This window comes from Scyliorhinus canicula, chromosome 17 (assembly GCF_902713615.1).
Source record: "Scyliorhinus canicula chromosome 17, sScyCan1.1, whole genome shotgun sequence".
Taxonomy (NCBI): Eukaryota; Metazoa; Chordata; class Chondrichthyes; order Carcharhiniformes; family Scyliorhinidae; genus Scyliorhinus; species Scyliorhinus canicula.
In genome coordinates this window covers 103,755,039-103,782,269 of record NC_052162.1, presented here as the reverse complement: position 1 = coordinate 103,782,269, position 27,231 = coordinate 103,755,039, and the positions used below count along the sequence as shown (strand labels likewise).

At 47.2% G+C, this 27,231-nt stretch overlaps 1 protein-coding gene across 2 annotated transcripts; it reads right to left on the bottom strand.

Moving 5' to 3' along the window:
- Nucleotides 1-18,055: 18,055 nt before the first annotated feature.
- LOC119951437 (gastrula zinc finger protein XlCGF17.1-like) lies at nt 18,056-25,624 on the bottom strand. Of its 2 annotated transcripts, none has more exons than XM_038774630.1 (3): nt 25,583-25,624; nt 21,835-21,933; nt 18,056-19,048 (listed from the first exon to the last, which is right to left on the bottom strand). In XM_038774630.1, exon 3 carries the CDS (start codon nt 18,937-18,939, stop codon nt 18,154-18,156), a length of 786 nt encoding a protein of 261 aa, XP_038630558.1. In that variant the 5' UTR covers nt 18,940-19,048; nt 21,835-21,933; nt 25,583-25,624; the 3' UTR covers nt 18,056-18,153. The 2 variants fall into 2 exon arrangements, with proteins under 2 accessions (XP_038630558.1, XP_038630557.1); XM_038774629.1 differs by lacking the exon at nt 25,583-25,624 and adding an exon at nt 22,033-22,109.
- Nucleotides 25,625-27,231: the final 1,607 nt, after the last annotated feature.

The following is a 27,231-nucleotide window of genomic DNA, read 5'->3' as shown; positions in this document are numbered from 1 at the left end:
CAGGGTCCTGAACCTCAGTAAAGGTAACTATGATGGTATGAGGCATGAGCTGGTTATGACAAACTGGGAAAAATTACTGTAAGGACAGTGGACAGGCAATGGCAGGCATTCAAGGTACGAATAGGTGAACTCCAAAAGTTGTTCCTATTTGGTACAAGATAGAAAGGGAACTGTAGCCAAACCATGGTTTACAAGGGAAAATAGAGACAGTATTGAATTCAAAGAAGAGGCATACAAATTAGCAAGAATACCCAATAGACCTGAGAATTGGGAACAGTTTAACATTCGGCAAAGGCAGACCAAGGAATTGATTAAGAAGGGGAAAATACAATTTGAAAGTAAACTGGTGGGGAACATAACAACTGACTGTAAAAGTTTCTATAGGTATGTCAAGAGAAAAAGAGTAATAAAAAGTAATGTAGGCCCCTTACAGTCAGAAACAAGGGAACAACAGGGGACAAAGAAATGGCTGCGGAAATAAATTTGTGCTTTGCTTCTGTCTTCACCAAGGAACACATGAATAATGTACTGGACGTTCTGAGAAGCACAAGCTTTAGTGAGGAGCTAAAGGAAATTAGTATTAGTAAAGAAATGGTTTTGGGGAAGTTAATGGAATTGGAGATGGACAAATCTCAGGACTCTTATAATCTTCATCCGAGTACTTAATAGAAGTGGCCCTAGAAATAATACATCCAATGGTGATCATTTTCCAAAATTCATTGGACTCTGGAATGGTTTCTACAGATTGGAGGGTAGCAAATGTAACCCCGCTGTTCAAAAATGGAGGTAGAGAGAAAGCAGTGAATTAAGACCATTGACCCTAACATTGGTAGTGGGGAAGTTGCTGGAGTCCATTATCAAGGATTTCACAGCACAGCATTTGGAAAGTAGTGGTATAATCAGACAAAGTCAGCATGGATTTACAAAAGGAAAATCATGCTTGACAAATCCACTAGAATTCTCTAGTAGAGTTGCTTTCGACAAGGTCTCACATAGCAGATTAATATGTTAAGTTAAAGCGCGTTGAATTACAGGTAGTGTCTTGGATTGGATAGGAAGCTGGTTAGCAGACAGGAAGCAAAATGTTGGAATAAATGGGTCCTTTTCTGGTTGGCAGGCAGTGACTAGTAGGGTACCGCAGGGATCTGTGCAAGGACCCCAAATGTTCACATTATATTTTCATGACTTAGACAAGGGAACTAAATTTATCTCAAAATTTGCCGATGATACAAAGTTGGGTGGGAGGGTGAGCTATGAGGAGGATTCAGAGATACTTCAGCAGAATTTGGGCAGGCTAAGTGAGTGAACTTGTGCATGGCAGATGCAGTATAATGTGGATAAATGGGAGGTTATCTGCTTCTGTAGCAAAAATAGGAAGGCGGATTATTATTTTAATGGGTGTAAATTGAGAGGTCGATACTCAACGAGACCTTGGCGTCTTTGTGCATCAGTCGCTGAAAATAAGCGCGCAGGTACAGCAGACAGAAAGAAGACAAATGGTATGTTGGCCTTCATAGCGAGATAATTTCAGTGTAGGAATAGAGAGGTTTTACTGCAATTGTATAGGGCGTTGGTGAGGCCACACCTGGAGTATTGTGTGCAGTTTTGGTGTCCTTATCTGAGGAAGGATGTTCTTGTTATGGAGAGAGTGCAGCAAAGGTTTACCAGGCTGATTCCTGGGATGGCAGGTAAACCTTTTGGGACTGAGGATAAAGGGTAACCCTTTTAGGACTGAGGTGAGGAGAAATTTCTTCACCCAGAGAGTGGTAAATCTGTGGAATATGCTTCCACAAAAAGTAGTTGAGGCCAAAAAGTTGGGTAATTTCAAGAAGGAATTCGATATAGCTCTTGGGGCTAAAGGGATAGGGGTGGGGGGATCAGGGTATTGAACTTGATGATCAGCCATGATCATATTGAATAGCAGAGCAGGCTCAAAGGACTGAATGACATCCTCCTGTTTCTATTTTCTATATTTCTGACGGACCAAGGTAGCAGATACCATTACCTCAAAGTTTCACTCCAAGTCACACACCGGGCTGATGTCTCTGACATCCAGTACAGGATGAACAGAAATTTGCTCCATTTACATATTGGTAAGACTGAAGCCATTGTCTTCAATCCCCGCTATAAACACCACTCCCTATCCACCAAATCCATCCTTCCCCTGAAAACTGTGACAGATGCAGACTGTTCACAACCAAGGTGAAATATTTCACCCGAACCACATATCTATACCATCTCCAAGAACGGGTTACTGGGTCCTGTTTCAGGTTTCTGAAACTCTCATCTATGCCTTTATTACCTCTACACTTGATGATTCCCATTTCAAATCCCTGTCCTTGCATTGAGTCCCATTAATTCACTCCTCAACTTGTCCTCCCTGACCTATACAGGCTTGTGGTTAAACAAAAATTCAATTTAAAATTCTTCTGCTGCTCTTCAAATCCCTCCATGGCATTTTTCTTCACAGTTCTTGTCACAAAGATGTTTAAATATTTTTTCCACAGACACACTTACATTCAGGTTCTGATGAGTGGAGTGTCTGCCAGGTTTTGATCTGACATTTGGTTTGACTTTCTCGCCTTCAAGTGTCCTGTAAAGAAAAATCATTGTCAGTCCAAATATAAAAATTGAGAAGACAAACATTTGTCTTGGTTTGAGTTTCCTGTGTGTAAACCGTCCCCTAAGGAGTTTCCAAAAACTATCAGTGTCAGTCCAGCATAGAAATTCACAACATTGCCTGGAACAGGATGGCCGCTCTGCATAATACGCATGCGCCAATCAGAACATGTCGCAAATTCACTTTCACAACCTAGCACTGCGCCTGTGGAGGAGACTACTGTTGTGAGGATAGGGCACATTCTGATTCGCTGCGAATACTGGGTCGGATATCCACCATTGAAAGATAATGCTTAATGCAAAGTTATGTTTTAAGACCATAGCATCAAGGTTTAAAATGGTTAAAACGTCAAATTCATCAACGACATTGCACACTCGCTCTGGTTCTTTCCTTGGTGTAATTGATAGCAGAACAAATCTCTACAGTTAAATATGAACTCAATGGAGCCTAAACTGGTGTCATGAATAAGTTATTTTTTTCTCCTGACGGGGAACACATGAAAATGAAATGAAAATCACTTATTGTCACGAGTAGGCTTCAATGAAGTTACTGTGAAAAGCCCCTAGTCTCCACATTCCGGCGCCTGTCCGGGGAGGCTGGTACGGGAATCGAACCGTACTGCTGGCCTGCTTGGTCTGCTTTAAAAGCCAGCGATTTAGCTGAGTGAGCTAAACCAGCCCCAGCCCATAAAGTGTCTTGTGTAGAAAGAATGCACTGATTGTGGGTAAAGAACATAAGACCATAAGTCATAGGAGCAGAATTAGGCAACTCAGCCCATTGAGTCTGCTCCGCCATTCAATCATGGCTGATATTTTTCTCATCCCCATTCTCCTGCCTTCTCCCCATAACCCCTGATCCCCTTATTAAGAACCTATCTATCTCTGTATTAAAGACACTCAATGATTTGGCTTCGGCCTTCTGTGGCAAAGAGTTCCACAGATTCACCCCCCTCTGGCTGAAGAAATTCCTGCTCATGAATGTTCTAAAGGATCGCCCCTTTAGTCTGAGATTGTGTCCTCTGGTTCTAATTTTTCCTACAATTGGAAACATCCCTAACCCTAACCCACATCCACTCTATCCAGGCCTCGCAGTATCCTGTATATTTCAATAAGATCCCCCCCTCATCCTTCTGAACTCAAACGAGGACAGACCCAGAGTCCTCGACCGTTCCTTATATGCTGTGTCAGAAAGTGAGATGACTGAGTGAAACCCTTTCCACTTTCAGCTGTTGAATATTCATTTTGTGGTGGAATTTTACCCCTGGGTTTCCAGTTCAAATATAGATCTCAAATCCTCCTGTGATAGGAACAACACATTCCAGGCAAATAAATGCGAAATACTCTTGAACGTCAGAAACACCAACAGAAAATACTACAAATATTCAACAGATCTGGTAGTGTCGGTGCAAACACAATTTCTGCGACTTTTCATCAGAAATGCGCTGCATCGGGGCTCAGACCTGAAATATCAGCTGTTTCTCAATCCAAAGATTTTACCAGATCTGCCGATTTATTTGAAACATTTTCGGGGATTTTCATATCTCTCGTTGCTCTTGATTTGTACTTTGGATTTATTAGTGACTAACTTAGATTTATTCCCCTCCATCCGCAAATGGAAATATCTTCCACTTGTATATCCTGTTATTATCTTCAAGCCCACAATCAGGTCAACCTGGACTGTCTCAAGAAGACATGTTCAGCCTGTTCAGTCTTGTCACGATGGTAGTGTCGTATAGCCTAATGTTTACAGCTTTGTTAAATAAAGTAAAGTAATCTTTATTGTCACAAGTAGGCTTACATTGCAATGAATTTATTGTGAAAAGCCCCTAGAAGCCACATTCCAGCACCTGTTCGGGTACACAAAGGGAGAATTCAGAATGTCCAAATTACCTAACAGCACGTCTTTTGGGACTTGTGGGAGGAAACCTGTGCATCCAGAGGAAACCCACGCAGACACAGGGAGAACGTGCAGACTCCACACAGACAGTGACCCAAGCTGGAAATCGAACCTGGGACCCTAGAGCTGTGAAGCAACGGTGCTACCCACTGTGCTCCCATGCTGCCCAGCTCCATTTCAAACGAGGACATTCCGTGTGTAAAATGCCCATGCTCCTCACTCCTGCAGAAATACTGCGCTGTGAGAAGCCTGCTGAGGTTTCTAGAATATGAACTGTGACATCATGCAGCAGGCTTTATTTTGAGGACATGGAATTTGGCTGTTGTCATTAGGAAGGCTAGAGACAGACTGATCAACAATATCATCATTAAATGGGAAATGATCAAAATGCAGGGTTTTGATGAAAGGGAAAAGATATTGGAGCTAACTGGATACCTCTTAGAAAACAAGCTGGCATGATGGATCAAATGGGCTCCGTGTGCAGTTTTCACATTCTCCCCATGTCTGTGTGGGTCCCACCCCCACAACCCAAAGGTATGCAGGTTAGGTGGATTGGCCACGTTAAATTGCCCATTAATTGAAAAAAAAATAATTGGGTACTCTTATATTTAAAAAAAAAAAAAAAATTTTTTTATTACAGAACAAGGTTTATTTCGATACACTTACAATACTCCTCCACTCCCCTCACCATCTCCTTCTCAGGCTTTCACCTTGGCCGGGGTTTTTATACAACTAAGGCTCTCTTTGTTAAGGGGAATCCCGCCCCTTAAAGGGGAAGCCTGCCTGTCTTAAAGGGGTAGTTCATAATCTGGGAGGTCACGGGAAATCGTATGGTCCTGATTCCGGAACCTCCACTGGGGTTGGAACACTAGTGTTTGCCTCACACATTCGCATCACATGCAAAAGGATCCTGGTCATAAATATTGTCAAATGATTTTAATTTCAGAGTAAAGATGGAAAAATTCAGTAATTGGTGCGTTTATTGTTAAATATTAACTGACCTGCTCAGTATTTCCAGATTTTTCTGACTAAAATGACTAAAGGGAAGGTCTGTAATCGAGAGCATGTGTGGATGGATTAACTGACAGAAGAAATGATGGACAAGCCAACATTGAGCTGGTGATGGTGGAGCCCAGGTACTCCAGTGGTTCAGAGCCGATGCTTTCACTGCAGGGCCTGGGTTCGATGGCAGATGTCAAATGGTCAACTAAAGAGAGCATTTTGGATGAGAAACATATCAGTAGCTCAAGAGACCTGAGGTGAAGCTGTGGGTAAATGGTGATTGGCAGTTAATTGAAAAAGCTGCGATCAGCTTCACGAGTGGTTAAGATTTGATGTTTTCGCCTTTGCATCCTGGGTTTGTTTCATCATCAGTGGATAATTATTTTGTGCCTCCTGTGTGAACTATCCCCATCGGGCGGCACAATAGCACAGTGGTTAGCACTGTTGGTTCACAGTGCTGGGGTCCCAGGTTAGATTCCCGGCTTGCATCACTGTCTGTGTGGAGTCTGCACGTTCTCCCCGTGTCTGCGTGGGTTTCCTCCGGGTGCTCCGGTTTCCTCCCACAAGTCCCGAAAGACGTGCTACTAGGTGAAGTGGACATTCTGAATTCTCCCTCTGTGCACCCGAACAGGTGCCGGAATGTGGCAACTAGGGGCTTTTAACAATTACTTCATTGCAGTGTTAATGTAAGCTACCTGTGGCAATAATAAAGATTATTATTATGTTCTAACTCAATACAAGCAATATGCTGTGTTTTCCTTGGTAACGTGGCTGAGGGGGTCGAAGGTCATTTGATTGAAATACCAGCCTTTATGGGAGCATGGGCTCGAATGACACCAGTGCCAAAATATCAGCTGGTTTGTCATTTAAGTCCATTCAATAAACCCCTATTGATGGGTTGAAGGCAGCTGATATTTTAGTGCTGTGTCTCAGTAAGTGGAACAAAGAGATTAAAAGGCAGGGTGGCCTCACCCGGTCGAATGTTTCCTTTTTTTTTTGCTGTAATATTCTGTCATTATATGTGTGCCACACTAACACACACACACACACTAGCTATAGTCATGGCCTGATGGTTAAGGTGAGGGGGTTGAAATCCATTGGGATTTCTCCATGCAGGTTTGAATTTTGCCGATGCTATTGTTCACTGTTAATTCCTTTACATGTCCGCAGAATTGATTATCCGTTAAATGAAATCATCACACTCCCGTCTGTTTTCTTCCTGCTTAACTTTCATGTTCCTTCCGTTCATCAGCAGGAATTCACCAAATTTCGAGTCGGAAATAGAACAGTTATGGAGAAAGTGTCGAAAATTGGGCCGAATGTCATTTTATGATTCTGATTTAATTTCTCCACGGCGTGGCTAAGGTTCCCAGCCCGGATGTCCTTCCACAAAACAAGGTTCTGAAGTGCAATCAGTCTGCATGGCTCGCCATTCCAGGCCGGCTGCTTTGACCTTGAGCAGGGTTTCTGTAATGTAGGGGTCACCAGATACACTTTATAGGCGAGCAGCTCCGTGGTAAAAACGTAAGTTCCCAGGTCCCCAACAACAACCTGAAGCTGTGTGAACGCTGATGGGGAGAGAACAGTGAAAACTCCATCCCTCGGTAGCCTCAAAGCACCAACCTTCCCCTTTACAGCCAAACCCAGATCAATTGCCCCACAGAAACAAATGCAGAAAGAAGCCCAGGCGGTATCCAAAAAGGGTGTCAGCAAGTCAAACCTTAAGATTGCCGCTTCCGGATTGATGATTGTTCTATCAGTTCTAATAAGACACATCCATTTCACTGAGAACCAGCTCTCCTCCAACCGCTGCCGTCTTCCTTCGAGCCTTTCGGTGTTGTGTCTGTTAACAAATATTCTGATTGTCCCGAAGCTGATATTAGGTTTGAATTCCAGATATGCAGTAATGAGAATCCTTTCGCTGTCTCAGATCACTTAATTTCACTGAAACATCTGAGTCAATATTCCAGTGTCTTAAAGGGAAAGGTGCCTTGATTCTCGGCTCGTAGACAGTTCACCCTTGATTCTCTTCTGATTCTGTTTCCCAAAGGGTTTCCCAAGATTCACAAAGCTGGAGACTGGGTTTTCTGATTTTGTTCGCTCTCCATTTTTCTCAACTGACAATATTTTCCAAAATCTGATCTCAATCCTCCGCCTTGCATCATGTATGGGCAGCATGGTAGTAAAGTGGTTAGCACTGTGACTTCACAGCGCCAGGGTCCCAGGTTTGATTCCCAGCTGGTCACTGTCTGTACGGAGGTCTGCGTGGGTTTTCTCCGGGTGCTCCGGTTTCCTCCCACTAGTCCCGAAAGACGTGCTGTTAGGTAATTTGGACATTCTAAATTCTCCCGGTGTGTACCCGAACAGGTGCCGGAATGTGGCGACGAGAGGCTTTTACATAAGAACATAATAAGAACATAAGAACTAGGAACAGGAGTAGGCCATCTGGCCCCTCGAGCCTGCTCCGCCATTCAGTGAGATCATGGCTGATCTTTTGTGGACTCAGCTCCACTTTCCCGCCCGAACACCATAACCCTTTATTCCTTTATTCTTCAAAAAACTATCTATCTTTATCTTGAAAACATTTAATGAAGGAGTCTCAACTGCTTCACTGGGCAGGGAATTCCATAGATTCACAACCCTTTGGGTAAAGAAGTTCCTCCTAAGCTCAGTCTTAAATCTATTTCCCCTTATTTTGAGGCTATGCCCCCTAGTTCTGCTTCCACCTGCCAGTGGAAACAATCTGCCCACATCTATCCTATCTATTACCTTTATAATTTTATATGTTTCTATAAGATCCCCCCCCCCCCCCACATCCTTCTAAATTCCAACGAGTACAGTCCCAGCCTACTCAACCTCTCGTAATCCAACCCCCTCAACTCTGGGATTAATCTATTGAATCTCCTCTGCACATCCTCCAGTGCCAGTACGTTCTTTCTCAGGTAAGGAGACCAAAACTGAACATATTACTCCAGGTGCGGCCTCACTAACACCTTTATACAGTTGCAGAACCTCACTAGTCTTAAACTTCATCTCATTAGCAATGACGGACAAAACTCCATTCGCCTGAATCACCTGTTGCACCTGTAAACCAACTTTCTGCGACTCATGCACCAGGACACACGGGTCCCTCTGCACAGCAGCATGTTTTAATATTTTATCATTTAAATAATAATGCCTCTTGCTGTTATTCCTACCAAAATAGATAACCTCACATTTGTCAACATTGTATTCCACCTGCCAAACCCTAGCCCATTCACTTAAACTATCCAAATCCCTCTGCAGACTTCCAGTGTCCGCTTCACTTTTTGCTTTCCCGCTCATCTTAGTGTCGTCTGCAAACTTGGACACATTGCCCTTGGTCCCCAACTCCAAATCATCTATGTAAATTGTGAACAATTGTGGGCCCAACACTGATCCCTGAGGGACACCACTAGCTATCAATTGCCAACCATAGAAACACCTATTAATCCCCACTCTTTGCTTTCTATTAATTAACCAATCCTCTATCCATGCTACTACTTTACCCTTAATGCCATGCATCTTTATCTTATGCAGCAACCTTTTGTGTGGCAGCTTGTGAAAAGCTTTCAGGAAAACCAGAAATACCACATCCATTTCCTCTCTGTTGTCTACCAAAACATTAGGGCAGCACGGTAGCATAGTGGTTAGCATCAATGCTTCACAGATCCAGGGTCCCAGGTTCGGTTCCTGGCTGGGTCACTGTCTGTGCGGAGTCTGCACGTCCTCCCCGTGTGTGCGTGGGTTTCCTCCGGGTGCTCCGGTTTCCTCCCACAGTCCAAAGATGTGCGGGTTAGGTGGATTGGCCATGCTAAATTGCCCGTAGTGTCCTAAAAAGTAAGGTTAAGGGGGAGTTGTTGGGTTACGGGTATAGGGTGGATATGTGAGTTTGAGTAGGGTGATCATTGCTCGGCACAACATTGAGGGCCGAAGAGCCTGTTCTGTGCTGTACTGTTCTAAATTCCACTAAATTAGTTAGGCACGACCTGCCCTTTATGAACCTATGCTGCATCTGTCCTTTGGGACAATTTCCATCCAAATGCCTCATTATTTCTTCCTTGATGATCGATTCCAGCATCTTCCCTACTACCGAAGTTAAGCTCACTGGCCGATAATTGCCCACTTTCTGCCTACCTCCTTTTTTAAACAGTGGTGTCACGTTTGCTCATTTCCAATCTGCCAGGACCACCCCAGAGTCTAGTGAATTTTGGTAAATTATCACGAGTGCATTTGCAATTTCCCTAGCCATCTCTTTTAGTGCCCTGGGATGCATTCCATCGGGGCCAGGAGACTTGTCTACCTTTAGCCCCATTAGCTTGCCCATCACTACCTCCTTAGTGGTAACAATCCTCTCAAGGTCCTCACATGTCATAGCCTAACTTCCATCAGTCACTGGCATGTTACTTGTGTCTTCCACTGTGAAGACCAACCCCAAAAAACCTGTTCCGTTCCGTAGCCATTTCCTCATCTCCCATTATTAAATCTCCCTTCTCATCCTCTCCAGGACCAATATTTACCTTTGCCACTTTTTTTTTGTTTTATATATTTTCACAGTGACTTCATTGCAATGTAAGTCTACTTCTGACAATAAAGATTATTATTATTATTATGTCCAGGGATGAGGAAATTCCATTTGGTGGAGAGGACGCCTCGATGCCTCACTCAGTCAAATGCTTCCTTGATATCAAGGCCAGAGACTCTCAACTCAGCTCTGGCAATCAGCCCGTTTGTCTTGGCTGTAGTGAGTTAGGGAACTGAGTGACCCTGGTGGAATATAACGTGTGTCAAATTATTGCTCACTGGGATCTTTTCTGTTTCGAGTCAAGATGGGTGGCTATGGAAAGGATGTTTCCTCTTGTAGGAACATTTAGAACTAGAGTCCGCTGTTTACAAATAAGGGGATGTGCTTTTAAGACAGCGGTGAAGAGATTGTTTTGTCTCTGAGAGTCATGAGACTTTCAAACTCCCTTGGTCAAAAGGTGCTGGAAGCAGAGTCTCTGTGTATTTTTAAGGCAGAAATTGATATATTCTTGGAAGACAAGGTGGGGTGTAAATGATATCAGGTGTAGGCAGGAATGTGGAGTTGTGGTTGAAACCAGATCAACCACGGTCTCACTGAATGTAAGAGCAGGTTTGTTGGACCGAGTGGCCTACTTTTGCCCTTCATTTGAATGTTCATATGTAATTTGTGTTAGCGATATTAAAAAGGCTTGACACACCATGGGCTGGATTCTCTATTCCTGAGACTAAGTGTTGACGCCGGCACAGGATTTAGGGAGTTCCATGACAGCAAAGCCCGCGTTGCACCTGGACTGATTCAGCTACTGTTAAGGGGCTAGCACAGATGCCACATGGAACACAATTGATTCCAATGAGAAATGGTGCTGGATTCGCTGCTTTCGTGATTGAGACTCAGGAGCTTGACAAGCTGCAGCTGCATAAACACACTGCACTCCCCACACTCATCATCCCAGCCAACAGGGTGGCAGCAAGACCTGTGGTGCCAAGGTTTACAGATGCCAAGCTGAAGACACTTCTGGATGTGGTGGAGGAGAGGCAGATCTCCATGTACTCTGGCCTGGGAAAGGGGCTGCCAGCCACCGTTGTTCGTCATGGCAGGGCATAGGTGGCAGAGACGGTGAACGCCCATGGGTAACACCGTCCGGACCGGCCAGCAGTGCCGGAAAAAACTGCACAACCTCCTCAGGGCAGCCAGGGTGAGTAGGCAGCGCTGTGTCCCTGGCACCAACCCCCGCCCGACACACCCATAACCCTACCCCCACAACCCAGAGCGCAGCCGAACCACCACCTCAACCGCATGCCGGAACCCATATCGGCTGCCATGCCCGGGTGCCCTGGCCACTGAGGCCACTAGCTGCCCAGCTCTGAGCTGTATGTGTCAGACTATCTAACACTTGCTTTCCATTTGTTCCACCGCCCCCCCCCCCCCCCTCCCCCCATTGCTGGGGCGCAGCAAAAGACTGGAAAACTGGAAAAGACCTCACTGGCAGAGCAGAAGGTCCTGGCCGTGGTCACCAGCTCGGAGGAAAGGGAGGTTGCCGGGGTGGAGTTCATCCATGGGCAAGGAAGTGAGACCCTGCTGAGTTGTGGTTCCCCGTGACACGTGTATCAACACCCCCCCCAATACCACCCTCGCCCCACACCATCCTCACGCCCACACGTCCCTCACCCAGACCCTATACCACCCACACCATCCCCTCCCCCACACGGTGGTGACACTCACCCCCCCCCCACCCCACATCATGCAATCTATTCATGGGTCTTGTGTCTTGCAGGACCTGCTGGAGATGGGATGGGCCCATCTGGTGCCCGCTGTCCTAAACCAGTGCCACATCCAGAACGCCCACATGAGCCAGAAGGCAGCCCTCCACCCGAGACGCAGGACACCCGAAGCTCGAGTCTGACGATAACACTGACTTCCCGTCACAGCTGTCTCCAAAACCCTCGACCATTGCAGAGACACGGCGTGACATGGTAACACAGTGGTTAGCACTGTTGCTTCACAGCAGCAGAGACCCGGTTCGATTCCCGACTTGGGTCACTGTCTGCAGAGTCTGCACATTCTCCCCATACCTCTGTGGGTTTCCTCCGGGTGCTCCGGTTTCTTCCTACAAGTCCCGAAAGACGTGCTGGTTAGGTGAATTGGGCATTCTGAATTCTCCCTCTGTGTACCCAAACAGGTGCTGGCGTGTGGCGACTCGGAGATTTTCACAACAACTTTATTGCAGTGTTAATGTAATGACAATAATAAGATTATTGTTATTAGAGAAGCACCTCATTTGGTCACTTTCGTGAAGAGGCTTCTGGGGCTCTATCTGGTGCGCACCACACAGCTGATCCAGTACAGCAGGGCGAGAGTGGAACACCAGATGGGTCAGACGGTCGGAGGGCAGGCCGACATCAGGAACTAGCTGCCATGCAGATGAGTCTTGGGCTTCTGCAGCAGACAGTCGCATCGATTGTGGGGATGCAGTCGCAGAGCCAGGGACTACATGAAGGCTTGTCGGCGAGCATCTAGCACCTGCAAGAGCAGTTGGAGGAGTCCCACCGCATGCAGGAGTAGGAGGTAGTGCCGACCATTCGTGCCACCCAGGCTAACACTGCAGTCCGCGGTGGAGGCATTTGGACAATGGTTTTTTGGCTATGGATCAACATGTCCAAGACCTGACTTCCGGTTGCGGCTACGCGGAGCTGAGTTGCACATTCGGCAGCTCCCGCTCGAATTGGACTTTTGGGCTCATTTTAGGGCCCCAAGCGGCACTTTTTCGACGATCACACGTGTGTGGGAAGGAGATAACAACATTTTTCCCCCGGAATTGTATGGATTGGACAAGGAGTGGAGCGGTGAAAAAAGTGGAGTTGGAGCAGAGACAGGTGTGAGGAAGGAAGGCTAAGATGGCGGCGGGTGGAGACCAGGCAGCGTGGGAGCAGTTGTCACAGGAGCAGCGCTGCTTCACGGAGCTGAAGTCAGAGCTCTTAGAACCGATGAAGGCCTCAATTGATAAGCTGCTTGAGACCCAGACGGCCCAAGGGGCGGCGATCCGGGAGGTCCGACAAAATGTCTCGGAAAATGAGGACGAGATCTTGGGCCTGGCGGTGAAGGTGGAGACACACTAGGCACTCCATAAGAAATGGCAGGCGAAGCTCGAGGGCCTGGGGGCTGGTTTAGCACACTGGGCTAAATTGCTGGCTTTTAAAGCAGACCAAGCAGGCCAGCAGCACGGTTCGATTCCTGTACCAGCCTCCCTGGACAGGTGCCGGAATGTGGCGACTAGGGGCTTTTCACAGTAACTTCATTGAAGCCTACTCGTGACAATAAGCGATTTTAATTTCATTCTGGGTCTCCCGGAAGGGCTGGAAGGTTCAGATGTGGGTGCCTTTGTGGTCACCATGCTGAATACGTTAATGGGTGTCGGGTCCTTCCAGGGGCCCCTGGGTCTGGAGGGGGCCCATCGAGTGCTGGCCCGAGCTGGAGGAATTGGGACTGGGCCTGGAAGGGAAACGATGCCAGAGGGGGCGGGGTCGGACGGGCAGAAAGCGTGGGCTTTTTTCCCGCGCTAAGGATGGTAAGAGGCGGGGACGGTGCCGAAAGCGCGGGCTTGGGGGGGGGGGGGGGGGGGGGGGGGAGGAGGAGTGCCTGCTGATGGACAGGAGGGGGGAAGGGAGATTCTTACACTGGGGGGGGGGGGTCAATGGAATGGTGGGAGTAGCCGGGATCAGCAGGAGTCGCTGACTCACAGGAGTGCAATGGGGGAAGCAATGCAGCTAGGGGGAAACCAGGCTGGGGGCGTAACCGGGTTGCTGCTGGAATGGCCAAGGGGCAGCTGGAGTTTGTAGAGGAGGTCAGGGCGGGGGTCTGCCACTAGGAGGAACGAGAAGTGCAGGGGGCGCGGGTACGTGGCTGACCTAGGAAGGGTTATGGTTAATCGGCTGGGGAGGGGGGGCTGGTAGCCCCCTGATCCGGCTGATAACCTGGAATGTAAGAGGCCTGAACAGGCCGGTCAAGCGGGCCCGTGTGTTCACGCACCTGAAGGGGCTAAAGGCAGATGTGGTCATGCTTCAGGAAACGCATCTACGGGTGGCCGATCAGGTAAGGCTAAGGAAGGGGTAGGTAGGACAGGTGTTCCATTCGGGGCTGGATGCAAAATATCGGGCGGTGGCGATCTTGGTGGGGAAGCAGGTGTCATTTGAGGCGCTGAGCACTGTCGCAGACAACGGGCGTAATTATGTGATGCTGAGTGGTAAGCGGCAGGTGTGCGGGTGGTTTTGGTAAATGTATATGCCCCGAATTGGGACGATGCAAGGTTTATGCGGCGCATGCTGGGCCGGATCCCGGATTTGGAGACAGTGGGCTTGATACTGGGGGGACACTTTAACACAGTGCTGGACCCTGCATTAGATAGCTCCAGGTCTAGGACGAGCAGGAGGCCGGCGGTAGCCAAGGTGCTGAGGGAGTTTATGGACCAGATGAGGGGAGGGGGGGGTAGATCCATGGAGGTTTGTGAGGCCGGGGGTCAGGGAATTCTCATTCTTCTCCCATGTTCATAAGGCCTACTCCCGGATTGACTTTTTTGTAATGAGCCGGGCGCTCATTCCGAGGGTCGAGGACACTGAGTACTTGGCGATAGTCATCTCTGACCATGTCGGGTGGACTTCGAGCTGGGGGAGGAGAGGGACCAGTGCCCACTGTGGCGCTTGGAGGTGGGGCTTCTGGCGGACGAAAAGGCTAGCGGGCGGGTCCGGGTGTGTATAGAGAGATACTTGGAGACCAATGATAACGGGGTTTGACTTGGCTGAGCCGATTCTTTTGCGAGTGAGGATAGGTGTGTGAGATGTTTGGGGGGTCCTGCAAACCATACCCACATGTTCTGGGCATGCCCAGCGTTAGAGGAGTTCTGGAGGGGTGTAGCGAGGACGGTGTCAAGGGTGGTGAACTCCAGGGTTAAGCCAAGCTGGGGGCTCGCAATATTTGGGGTGTCAGATGAGCCGCGAGTGCAGGAGGCGAAAGAGGCCGGTATTCTGTCCTTTGCGTCCCTGGTAGCCCGGCGAAGGATTCTGCTTCAGTGGAAGGATGCGAGGCCCCCAGGCATGGAATCCTGGATAAATGACATGGCGGGCTTTATTAAATAGTTGATGAAATTTGCCTTAAGGGGATCTATGCAGGGGTTCATCAGGCGGTGACAACCGTTCCTAGACTTCCTGGCGGAGCGTTAGGAGATGGTCAGTAGCAGCAGCAACCCGGGGGGGGGGGTTTGGTTATGTTTGGTTGGAGATTTATTATTGGTTATTGTTCATTGGTTAACATTCATTGTTTATTTGTTTATTTATTTTTGCTGTTTCACTGTTCTGTACAGGGGTGGGGTTTTTTTTTTCTATTTTTCTTCTTTGTTATTTATGATGTAAAAATTTCAAATAAAAATATTTTTTAAAAAGCATGTCCAAACCCTGTGCAGGTGCTGGCCGAGGTCCAGGACAGGGTTGCCGATTCGCAAGCAGCCTTGTGCCAGAGCCACCTGGAAATTACAGCGGTGATTCTGAGTGTGGCCCAGTCACAGCGGGCCTTGGCTGAGATCAGTGGTGGCATTGTCCAGGCGCTGGCCTATGTGCTGAAGACCAAGAGGGAGGTGGCCCAGTCCCAGAAGAAGATAGTGCAGTCCCAGATGGAGATGGTCCACTCCTTGAGCTCCATGGCCACAAGCATGGACCCTGGTCGATACCAGAGCAGGCCTCCAGGACTGACAGCGCCAGGTGACAGAGGAGCTCCAAGGGTTAGCACTAGGGGCAGCACGGTGGCGCAGTGGTTAGCCCTGCTGCCTCACGGCGCCGAGGTCCCAGGTTTGATTCAGGCTCTGGGTCACTGTCCGTATGGAGTTTGGACATTCTCCCCGTGTTTGCGTGGGTTTCGCCCCCACAACCCAAAGATGTGCAGGTTAGGTGGATTGGCCATGCTAAATTGCCCCTTAATTGGAAAAAATGAATTGGGTACGCTAAATTTATTTAAAGAAAAAAAATCTCTGCTCACACCCCAGTCCCATGGAGTAGCCTGGGGGCTATTGGACACCCTGAGGGAGGAGGTGATGGGGTCCGTGCCGGTGACTCCCGCCTCCACTCCTGCTGTACTGTCTGCAGATCCGCCTTGGGGCCAGTAAGACCAGAAAGTTAAACACTAGCTAAATTGGCATGCATGCAGTTTAGTTCTCGGTGCTCGGGCACAAATCTGTATATACGTTGTCACATTATGGGTCGTATGCACTGAACTTGGGTACCTCTGGAGTATATTATGTGCGTAATTTATGGGTTAATTTTGATCATGCTGCTGGTGTACACGAGGCCTCATACAACACCTCCTTGGCACCTCCTCCTCCTCAGGCTGTTGGGCAGACAGCTCTCCATCCTGGGCAACTGCTTCCTGTCCCTATGTGGCATGCTCTGCTGCTGCATGCTCCGCGGCTGTAGCTTCCTTCTCGTCCTCGAGCAGTGCCAGCCTGTACAGCCACAAGGCAACCCCCAGGGCTGCGGTGACCAAAAGAAGGCCACCATTGCTGGTTGAATTCCAATATCCCATTGTTGTAGGGGGTGAAAGGCCGACATGTTAGCATGGTGCCCAACCAGGTCCACAGGGCTACATGGTGGCCCCAGTTGGCACTACATGCTCTGCCCCCCTCTCCCCCCTGTAACCCTCATCCCGTCGGTGGCCAGCACCATGGGGCCTCTGGCTCTGGTGCCTGTCCCAGATTCCAGGGGTACAGTTGGCTGGCACTGCCTTTTCCAGAGATAGGCTCCGCGGCCCATGCCTGGCACCCCCTAGTGACTACAGTGGGCTTTGAGCTTGGGGGACCGTCTGATGCCCCGCAGACGGGTGATGGTTGGTTGGGTGGTGGGGGGGGGGGTATGGCGGAGGGTGGGATGGATGAACCAATATGGCCGGTGTAACTGCAGATCCAGGGGCCAAGGTGGGTGGTCAGTGGGGTGCGCAATAAAGTGGCTGCCTTGCAGGTTGCAGCAATGGATGTCCGTGCCTGGACAGCACTTCTTCAGTCCCTTGGGGGGTGACCCCGGCCACATGGCCCATTCCCCTTCACTCCCCTCCTCCTGCCATGGCACTGCCCCCCCCCCCCCCCCCCCCCCCCCCCCCCCCACCCCACCCCAGCCCAGCCAATGTCCGGCCCAGCACCCACAGTTGTGCCTGTGTCCTACCTACTCTCGATCCCTCATCAGCCATGATGCCGGTTTCACATTGTTTAAAGACACAAGTGAATCGCCGCATCAGGAACTCGGCCCATCAGAGGTGGAGAATTGCAGAGGTCGGATCAGGCCTGCTAATTACATGCAAACGGTGTTTACTGTACCTACGTTTCGGATCGCATTGGCACTGCTGTCGAGGTGACAAAGAATTGAGATTTGGCGTCAAATCGTTGCTCGCGCGATTTTGCCATTGGAACCCATTCTCCACCCAATCGCATTTTGTGATTTTGTCGTTAGCCACCAGAGAATCCCACACCTGTCTCCACCAGGGTGGCGAACTGGGACATCCTGTCTCCAAAATACATCCCACCCTGTTGACCCTGACTGAGAATCCCAGTATTTGGAAAGTGAGAGCACATTGAATGAATGATGAGACAAGTTGGAGAAATTGAAAAAAAACTACTGTGAAGTCATAGCTTTGTTTTTGAGTGAGGGCTAATGATGACAGATTTGACAGGGGAACAGAAAGAAACTTTGAACAATATCAGTGAACATGGGGAAGTTGGGTGATCAGCTGTTTAGTGGGAATAGGGTCGATGGAGCAGGAGTTGGGTCTCATGGACAAGATGAGCACTAGGAGGGCATCAAGGGAGATGGGAGAGAAAATAGAGAAAGTTTTGGGTTCAGGGCTCAGACAAGGATAATTTTAGAGCCGGTTTGGCTGGTGGGATAGTGGTAGGGAGGGAAGCACAGAGGCAGTTGATCAGATTGTCTCAACCTTAGTGACAGGAAGCTCCATGAGACAGCATGTATAACTCAGCCCATATTTATTACCATCAGCAGAAACAGACCCCAATGAACATGGTTCAGTCCTGGATGTTATTAACAGGAAAATCTACTCCGTGTCATTACTTATGAAGTCGCTGGTGCTTCAGCAGGTTGGACGAAGTAGTGAATCCCTTCCCACACTCGGAGCAGGTGAACGGCCTCTCCCCAGTGTGAAATCGCTGGTGTCGCAGCAGGGTGGATGAACGAGCAAATCTTTTCCCACACCTGGAGCAGGTGAATGGTCTCTCTCCAGTGTGTGTGCGCTGGTGTGCTAGCAGATGGGATGTGGTAATGAATCCCTTCCCACACTCTGAGCAGGTGAACGGCCTCTCCCCAGTGTGACTGCGCTGATGAACAGTGAGGTCATATGATGTCTTCAAACCAACCCCGCATTGAGAGCACCTGAATGGTCTCTCATCAGAGTGAACATGCTGATGGCGTGTTAGTTCCCCAGAACTTTTAAAACACTTCCCACAGTTTGTACATTTAAAAGGTTTCTCCTCGCTGTGAACCCGCTGGTGTAGCAGCAGACGGGCTGACTGAGTGAATCCCTTCCCACACTCTGAGCAGATGAACGGTCTCTCCCCAGCGTGAATTCGCTGGTGTTCCAGCAGGTGGGATGAAGTAATGAATCCCTTTCTACACACGGAGCAGGTGAACGGTTTATCCCCGGTGTGAGTGTGACGATGATTTACCAGCCTGAACTTGTCATAGAACCTTTTCCCACAATCCCCACATTTCCACAGTTTCTTTCCAGTGTGTCTGCGTTTGTGTTTCCACAGGCCAGATGATCGGCTGAATCGTTGTCCACACACAGAACATGTGTACGATTTCTCTCGACTCTGAACGGTGCTCTTTCCTTCCATGTTCAAAATCCAATGATAATCAGGTTACAATTAATTGACAATTCTGTCAGATCTTGATGTAATGTTTGGTTTCAGTTTCTGGACGGCATATCCTCCCCATTCTAATGCTCTGCAAAATTGATTTAAAACAGGAAAATGGGGGTGAGAGGGACCCCACAAAAACACAAAGGCAGGTTGTGACATTGAGCTGAATGAATCTGGTAATTTGAGAGACCTGCACAAACACCAATAATACCACATTTCTGTTAAGTTACACAAAGTCCTGACTTGTCTGACATCCAGTGTTGGATGAGAGCAATTTCCTTCATTTAGATATGAGGAAAACTGAAGCCATTGTCTTCAGGCCTGATTAGGAAGCTGTCTCCCTAGTCACTGATTCCATCCCACTCCCTGGCACCTGTCTGAGGCTGAAGGGTGAATTACTTCAACTCAAGATGAGCTTCCAATCGCATACCAACATTATCAATAAGACCGCATATTTCCACCTCATTAACATCGCCGGACTCCACCTAGTCTCAGCTCATCAGTACAAGGGGAACAAATCATGGTGTACAAAAAATGCAGGATGGAGTTTAAGAAAGCAATTAGAAGAGCAAAGAGGGCAAATGAGACATTCTGGCTGGTAAAAGTAGGGGAAATCCAGGATGCCTGGAACGTGCTGCCAAAGGACGTGGAAGTAGGCAAATTAGCAACATTTAAGAGAAATCTGAATGGGTACATCAATAGGGACGAAATAAATGGATATGGATCGAGCAAGAGCAGAAGATTTTGTTTTTAGTTAGGGCATCATGATGGACACAGGCTTGGAGGGCTGTAGGGCCTGTTCCTGTGCTGTATTTTTCTTTGTATTGGAGGTTGTACAGGATTAAAACTGCACAAATCCACAGGTCCAGCTGAATCATGTCCCAGGCTTTTGTGTGAGGCGAGGGAGGAGATTGCAGGGGCTCTGACCCACATTTTTAATTCCTCTCTGGCTACCGGAGAGTTGTCCAAGGACTGGAGAACAGCTAATATGGTCCCACTATTTAAGAAAGGTTGTAGAGATAAGCCAGGGAACTACTGACAAGTGAGTCATCAATGGCAAGGAAATTATTGGAGAAAATTCTGAAGGAGAGAATCTATCCCCACTTGGAGAGGCAAAGTTTGATCAGGAATAGTCAGAATGGCTTTGTCAGAGGGAGGTCATGCCTCACAAATTTGATTAAATTTTTTCAGCATATGACCCGGTGTATAGATGAGGTAGTGCAGTTGATGTCGTTTACATGGATTTCAGCAAAACCTTTGACAAGGTCTCACATGGGAAACTTATAAAGAAGGCAAATGCACATACGATACAAGTGAACTTGATAAGGTGGATTCAACATTGGCTTAGCTGTAGGAGATACAGGGTGATGACATATGCTGCTTTAGTGACTGGAAGCCAGTGTCCAGTGGCGTACCGCAGGGATCAGTGCTGGGTCCCCTATTATTTATAACTTATATAAACAACATAGATGACGTGTAGGATCAGTACATTTCTGGATTAAACGAAGGTTGGCCGGGTGTTCAACAGTAAGGTTGTGTGTCTTGGGAGATATAGATGAGATGGTCAAGTGGGCAGAAAACTGACCGATGGAAAGTGTGAGGTGATACACTTTGGAAGGAGGAATTTGACAAGGAAGTATTCAATGAATGTCCTGACACTGTGAAGTTCTGAGGAACAAAGGAACTTTAGCATGTTTGTCCATACATCTCTGAAGGCAGTAGCGCAGATCAATAGGGTTGTGAATCGATCAATCGAGGCATAGAGAACGAGCAGGGAGATCATGTTAGATTTGTATAGAACTTTGGTGAGGCTACAGCTGGAGGGATGTGATTGCGCTGGAGCGGGTGCAGAGGTGATTCACCAGGATGTTCCCTGGAAAGGAATATATAAGTTGTGAAGACAGGTTGGATAGGCTTGGCTTGTTTTTGCTGGAGCAGAGAAGACTGAGGCAATCGATCGAGGTATAAAAGATTATGAGGGGCACGGACAGGGTGGATAGGGAGCAGCTGTTCCCCTTAGTTGAAGAGTCAACTACAAGTGTGTTCAAGGTGAGGGGCAGGAGGTTTGGAGAGGGTTTGAGGAGAACCTTTTTTTACCAGAGGGTGGTGATGGTCTGGAATGCACTGCCTGAGGCGGGTTGCCTCATTTCTTCAAAAAAAAATCTGGACAAGTACTTGGCACATAATAACATTCAAGGCTGTGGCCCAAGTGATAGCAAATGGATTAGGTAGACCGGTCAGGTACTTTTCATGCATCGGTGCAGACTCGATGGGCCGAATGGGCTCTTCTGAACTGTATTATTCTGTGATCTGCTGTTGAAACTTCCATCCATTACTTTTGTTACCTCTAGACTTAACGATCATAATGTACTCCTGGCCATCCTCCCACATCCCCCCCCCCCCGTCTGTAATCTTGAGGTCATCCAAAACTCTGCTGCCCGTGTTTTTACTCGCACCAAGTCTTGTTCATCCATCGCCTCTGTGCTCACTGATCTACAAAGGCTCGATGCTAAGAAGCACCAAAATGTTCAAATTCTCATCCATATATTCAAGTTTCTCCATGGTCTCGACACTCCCTATCTCTGTAATATCCTTCAGCCTCACAATCCTCAGAAATATCTTTACTTCCACAAATTACGACCTCCGAGGTTTTCCGATTTTAATTGCTGCAGCTTTGAAGGCCACGCTTTCGGGTGTCAAAACTCTAAGGTTTGGAGTTTCCTCCATTTGGTAAGGTAGATAAAGAAAATCTGTTCTCAGTGGCTGATCTGAAAGGATTATCGGATACTGATGTTGGATTTTTTGAAAGAAATTCATGGGAGATGCAAAGAGGCAAATTTACACACTGAGAGGTAACAACCTGGAACTTACATTCAAAGGTCAATAATATCCTGGATGAATCAAGCGACTCTATCAGGTTTTCATGTGATATTTGATTTGTTTCCAGTTTGCAAATTATCTTCTCATATCCTGCAAAAGAGGTTTACAGATACTGTCAGTCTGGGATACAAATTCCGAAGAGAGAAACATTTCTCTTGATTTGAGTACCAAAAATAGCATGGGACCAACCAAAGTAGCTGAACGGTGAGTAGGTCCTGTTGAGTATTTTCAATCTTTTAATCAAATTAATTGTTTAATGCTTAGCTGGGACTAAAAATAAATAAAAAGGAGTATAGATTAGTACCGTACAACTACATTAGAAGTATTAAGTAAGTGTTATTTCCTAGCTAACGTAAATAAGGCTCCTAGCTAACATAATTTTTCTTTTCGGGGAGTAACTAGCTTAATCAAGAGGGACGTCGTGGCAGGAGACCTCAGACCTGTGATATGCTCCCCCTGGATGTGGTAAATTAAGGATCTTTCCAGCATCCCTGGTGACTATATGTGCAGAAAGTGTATCTAAATGCAGCTTCTAGCTAACCGGATTTCAGAGCTGGAGTTTCAATGAAACTTTGTAAATGTGTTAAAATATATTTAATTGATCAGACTGCAGAAATCTGACATGTCACAAATATGACATTAGCTTTTCCAGGCTAGAGTTCTTGTTCACCAGTAATTCTGAATTTAGCTTTGAGCCAACCGGATTTCGGAGCTGGAGCTCCAAGTGGACTCATGCGTACGCCGATGCTGAGGAGGTTGTGGATAGCATGTTTAGCGAGGTGGTCAGATCACAGGTGAGGATTGCACAGGCAAAAAGTGAATGGGTGGCCACCAGGAACAGGAAAAGACACAGGAAAGCAGTGCAGGAGCCCTCTGTGATCATCCCTTTCTCAAACAGATATACTACTTTGGATACTGTTCAGGGGACGGCCTCTCAAGGGAAAGCAACAGCAGACAAATCCACAGCACCGTGGGTGGCTCTGTTGTTCAGATGGGTGGGAGAAAAATGAGTGTCAGGGCTATAATGTTACCAATAGTTAGGGCACAGACAGACACTTCTCTGGCTGCAAACATGAATCAAGGATGGTATGTTGCCTCCCTGATGCCAGGGTCCAGGATGCAGCTGAAGGGCATTTTGAGGCGGGAAGGTGAACAGCTAGTGGTCTTGGTATATATTGGTACCAACGACATAGGTAAACTAAGGGATGACGGCATGCAAGCCGAGTCCAGGAAGTTAGGAGATAAACTAAAATGTAGGACCTCAAATGTAGTAATCTTAGGATTACTCCCAGTTCCAAATGCAAGGAATAGGAGGATAGATCAGATGAATTCATGGCTGGAGAGATGGTGTAGCCAGGAGGGACAAGATTCTTGAGGCACTAGGACAATTTCTGGGGTAGATGGACCTGTACAAACCAGACTGGTTGCACCCAGGCAGAGCTGAGACCAATGTTCTTGCCATTGCTAGTTCTGTTGGGGAATATTTAATCCAGTGTGGCAGGGAGATGGGATCACAGGAGTCGGATCTGATAGGTCAAATTCAGAACAGGGAAATGGAGGTAGAACATTAGCTAGTGATGTAGAAGATGTAGTGATTGACGTGGAATTACAGGAGAAGCAAAGTTTTAAAAGACTCCAGCAAGGGAAAATGGTGAGATTAAACTGTTTATACTTGAACGCAATGTGTATTACAAACAAGGTAGATGAGTTGAGAGCACAGGTAGGCACATGGCAGCAGGATGTCATTGCTATAACGGGCACCTGTCTAAAGGAGGGAATAAATTGGCAGCTCAATATCTGTGGATACAGAGTTATCAGGCAGGACAGAGGGGGAGATAAAAAAGGATGGGGAGTTACACTAGTGGTTGAAGAATCAAATCCAGTTGCGAGAATAATAATAATTGCTTATTGTCACAAGTAGGCTTCAATGAAGTTGAAAAAAAAATGAAAATCGCTTATTGTCACGAGTAGGCTTCAATGAAGTTACTGTGAAAAGCCCCTAGTCACCACATTCCGGCACCTGTTCGGGGAGGCTGTTACAGGAATCGAACCGTGCTGCTGGTCTGCCTTGTTCTGCTTTCAAAGCCAGCGATTTAGCCCAGTGTGCTAAACAGCCCCATCAGTTAATGTGGAAAGCCCCTAGTCGCCACATTCTGCCGCCTGTTTGGGGAGGCCGGTATGGGAATTGAACCCGCGCTGCTGGCCTTGTTCTGCATTACAAGCCAGCTGTTTAGCCCACTGTGCTAAACCAGCCCCTTCAGGGAAGGGATGATATACTAAACGGGCCAACAAACTGGGCTTTAGCTGTTGAACTTAGAAATAGAAAAGGGACAGTCACACTCCTGGGAGTATACGTCAGACCCCCAAATTGTGAAAGGGAGATAGAAGAGCAAATATGTAGGCAATTTTCTGCCTGTATGAACAAGAGGGCAAAAATAGTAGGAGACTTTAACTATCCCAATATCCACTGAGAATCAAATAATAGAAGGGAAACGGAGGGAAATAAATTCATGCAGTGTATCCAGGAAAATCTTTTCAACCAATTAGTGACAAATGCAATGAGAAGAGATGCAATTCTAGAGCAAGTCCTGGGGAAAGCAGAAGGACAAGTGGGTGAAGTGACAGCTGGTGACCATATTGGGGATAGTGATCACAATTCAGTTAGATTCAGTATTACCATGGAAAAGGACAGAGATAATGCTGGTGTAAAAAGCTGGGGAAGACGTATATTGCAGAAATGAGAAGGGACTTGGCTGAGGTAGGCTGGCCAGCATTGCTAGAGGATAAAGCTGTGGAAAACTAGTGTGAAGCACTAAAAGGAGAGATCCTAAATGCACAAAGTAGACATGGCTCCTCCAAAAATAAGAGTGATACTGCCAAATCTAGACCCCCTGGGTGTCTAGGGGAATACAGGGGAAGATCGAACAGAAAAAGAAAATGTGCGATAGGCATAAAGAACAAAGCACTGCAGATAGCCAAGAGGAGTTTGAAAGGGATGAAGCCAAAAAGGAAATCAAAGAGATGAAAAAAGATTAGCAAATAAAGTTAAAGACAACCCAAATATGTCTTACCAATATAGCATGTTGCCAGAGCTAGAAAAGTGTAGCTGCAAGGAGAGATTGGATAAGTTGGGGTATTTTCCTGTCAACAAAGAAGGCTGAGGGGTGACTTAATTTAAGTGTACAAAATTATGATGGGAAGAGATAGAGTGGACAGGATAAAATTGTTTCTCTTGGTGAAGAATTCTAGAACCAGGAGACATAGATTCAAGATAAGTGGTAGAAGGTGGGACATGAGGAAGAAGTTTTTTACGCAGAGGGTACCGGGAGTCTGGAATTCGCTGCCTGGGTGCGTGGTTGTAGGCAGAGGCTGTAAACTATTTTTATAAGTACCTGGATCTGCTCTAAGCTACAGGGCTTTGGAACTTTTGCAGGAAGGTGGCATTAGGTATGGGCTGGCGTGGACAAGATGGACCGAATGGCCTCCTGCACTGCAACCTGTCTTTGATTCTGATTGTCTTCTCCTGCTGCCTGGACCAGGATCACCGCGCATGCACCCTGCTGCATTTTGGCCCCGATAAAGATGGCGGCCGTTAACTCGGAGCCTGAAGCTGCCACATCGCAGCTGCTGCCGCGGCTCTATTTGACGCTGAAGCGGGTCCAAGAGCTGCCTGTTCCAGTTTCTAGCCTTCCACTGGGTGTTTATGCAGCTTCTTCACCCGCTCCGCTGTCTCTGTTACCTTCCTAAAATCAGCAGTTTCTATCCAATGACAGAACCGAAATTGCTATCGCCTCGCATCTGGGGCGCCCATCTTGCGCATGTGCTGTTCGGATCCCAACACCGCGCGATCCATTCGCAGCGCCTGTGGAAGCGCCTCCTGTAGATAGGGCACATTCTCTTTCGCTGCGAACGCTGGGTGAGAGCCCCGCCATTAAAATAAATTTCTTGAACATTATGTTATGATGCTGAATAATCGGAGCAATAGGGCCAATTGATACAATTACGAAACCAACTGATACAGTAGACAGGTGCACAGGTCTTCCGCCATCGTTTATGTCCTGGGCATAAATAACGGTAGAACAAACCGCTACAATATGATGTAAACTTCCGTGAGACTCAACCGGAAGAGTGAACAAGTGACTCCCCGCCGTTTACAGAACATTTAAACCATGCCATTAAGAATGTGTTGATTAATTGGGAATCAAATCTTTTGAATATTTGAAAATTGAGTTTCAACATGGGCTTGCATCTCAGACGGGATTTCAAATCAGTTTGAGTGTGTGAAACGTGGGTCGGAAAAAAATATATTTTAAAGTGGACTGGTAGCAGAGAGCAGCAGTAAACAAAAGTGGCGGACATTAAGTAATTTGTGACTCAGCAAAAGTATATCCCAGTGAGGAGCAAAGATTCTAAGAGGGATAAACCAACAATGGCTAACTAGGGATGGCACAGTGGCTAGCACGGCTGCCTCACAGCACTAGGCAGCCGGATTCAATTCTGGCATTAGGTCACTGTGTGGAGTTTATACATTCTCTCTGAGTCTGCGTGGGTTTCCTCCGGGTGCTCCGGTTTCCTCCCACAGTACAAAGATGTACAGATTAGGTCGATGTGCCATGCTAATGGTCCCTTAGTGTCCAAGGATGGGCCTGGGTAGGATGCTCTTTCAGAGGGGCGGTGCAGATTCGATGCGCCAAATAAGACACCCAGGTGCCCTTTCTAATTAGGCCACTCGGCCCATCGAGTCTGCTCTGCCATTCAATCATGGCTGATATTTTCTCATCCCCATTCTCCTGCCTTCTCCCTATAACTCCTTATCCTCTTATTAATCAAGAACCTATCTATCTCTGTCTTAAAGACACTCAATGATTTGGCCTCCACAGCATTTTGTGGCAAAGAGCTCCACAAATTTACAACCCCCGGCTGAAGAAATTCCTCCTCATCTCTGTTTTAAAGGATCGTCCCTTTAGTCTGAGACTAAAGGATCATGTCCCCGCTATACCTTATCATGTCCCCTCTACCACGTATCTTGAATCTATGTCCCCTGGTTCTAGAATTCTCCACCAAGAGAAACAATTTTATCCTGTCTATCTCTTCCCCTCATAATTTTGTGCACTTTAGTCTGAGATGGTGTCCTCTGGTTCTAGTTTTGCCTCCAATGGAAACATCCTCTCCACGTCCACTCTATCCAGGCCTCGCAGTATTCTGTAAGTTTCAATAAGATCCCCCCTCATCCTTCTAAACTCCAATGAGTACAGACCCAAAGTCTTCAACCATTCCTCATACGACAAGTTCTTAATTCCATGGCATCCTTCTGCACTGTCAGAATTCTATGAGACATCCTGTCTCCAAACACATCCCACCATGTTCATACTGAGAATCCCAGAGTGG

What these genes read in the sequence shown, in the direction of transcription:
- LOC119951437 (XM_038774630.1), bottom strand. Translation starts at nt 18,939, where the DNA reads ATGGAAGGAAAGAGCACCGTTCAGAGTCGAGAGAAATCGTACACATGT.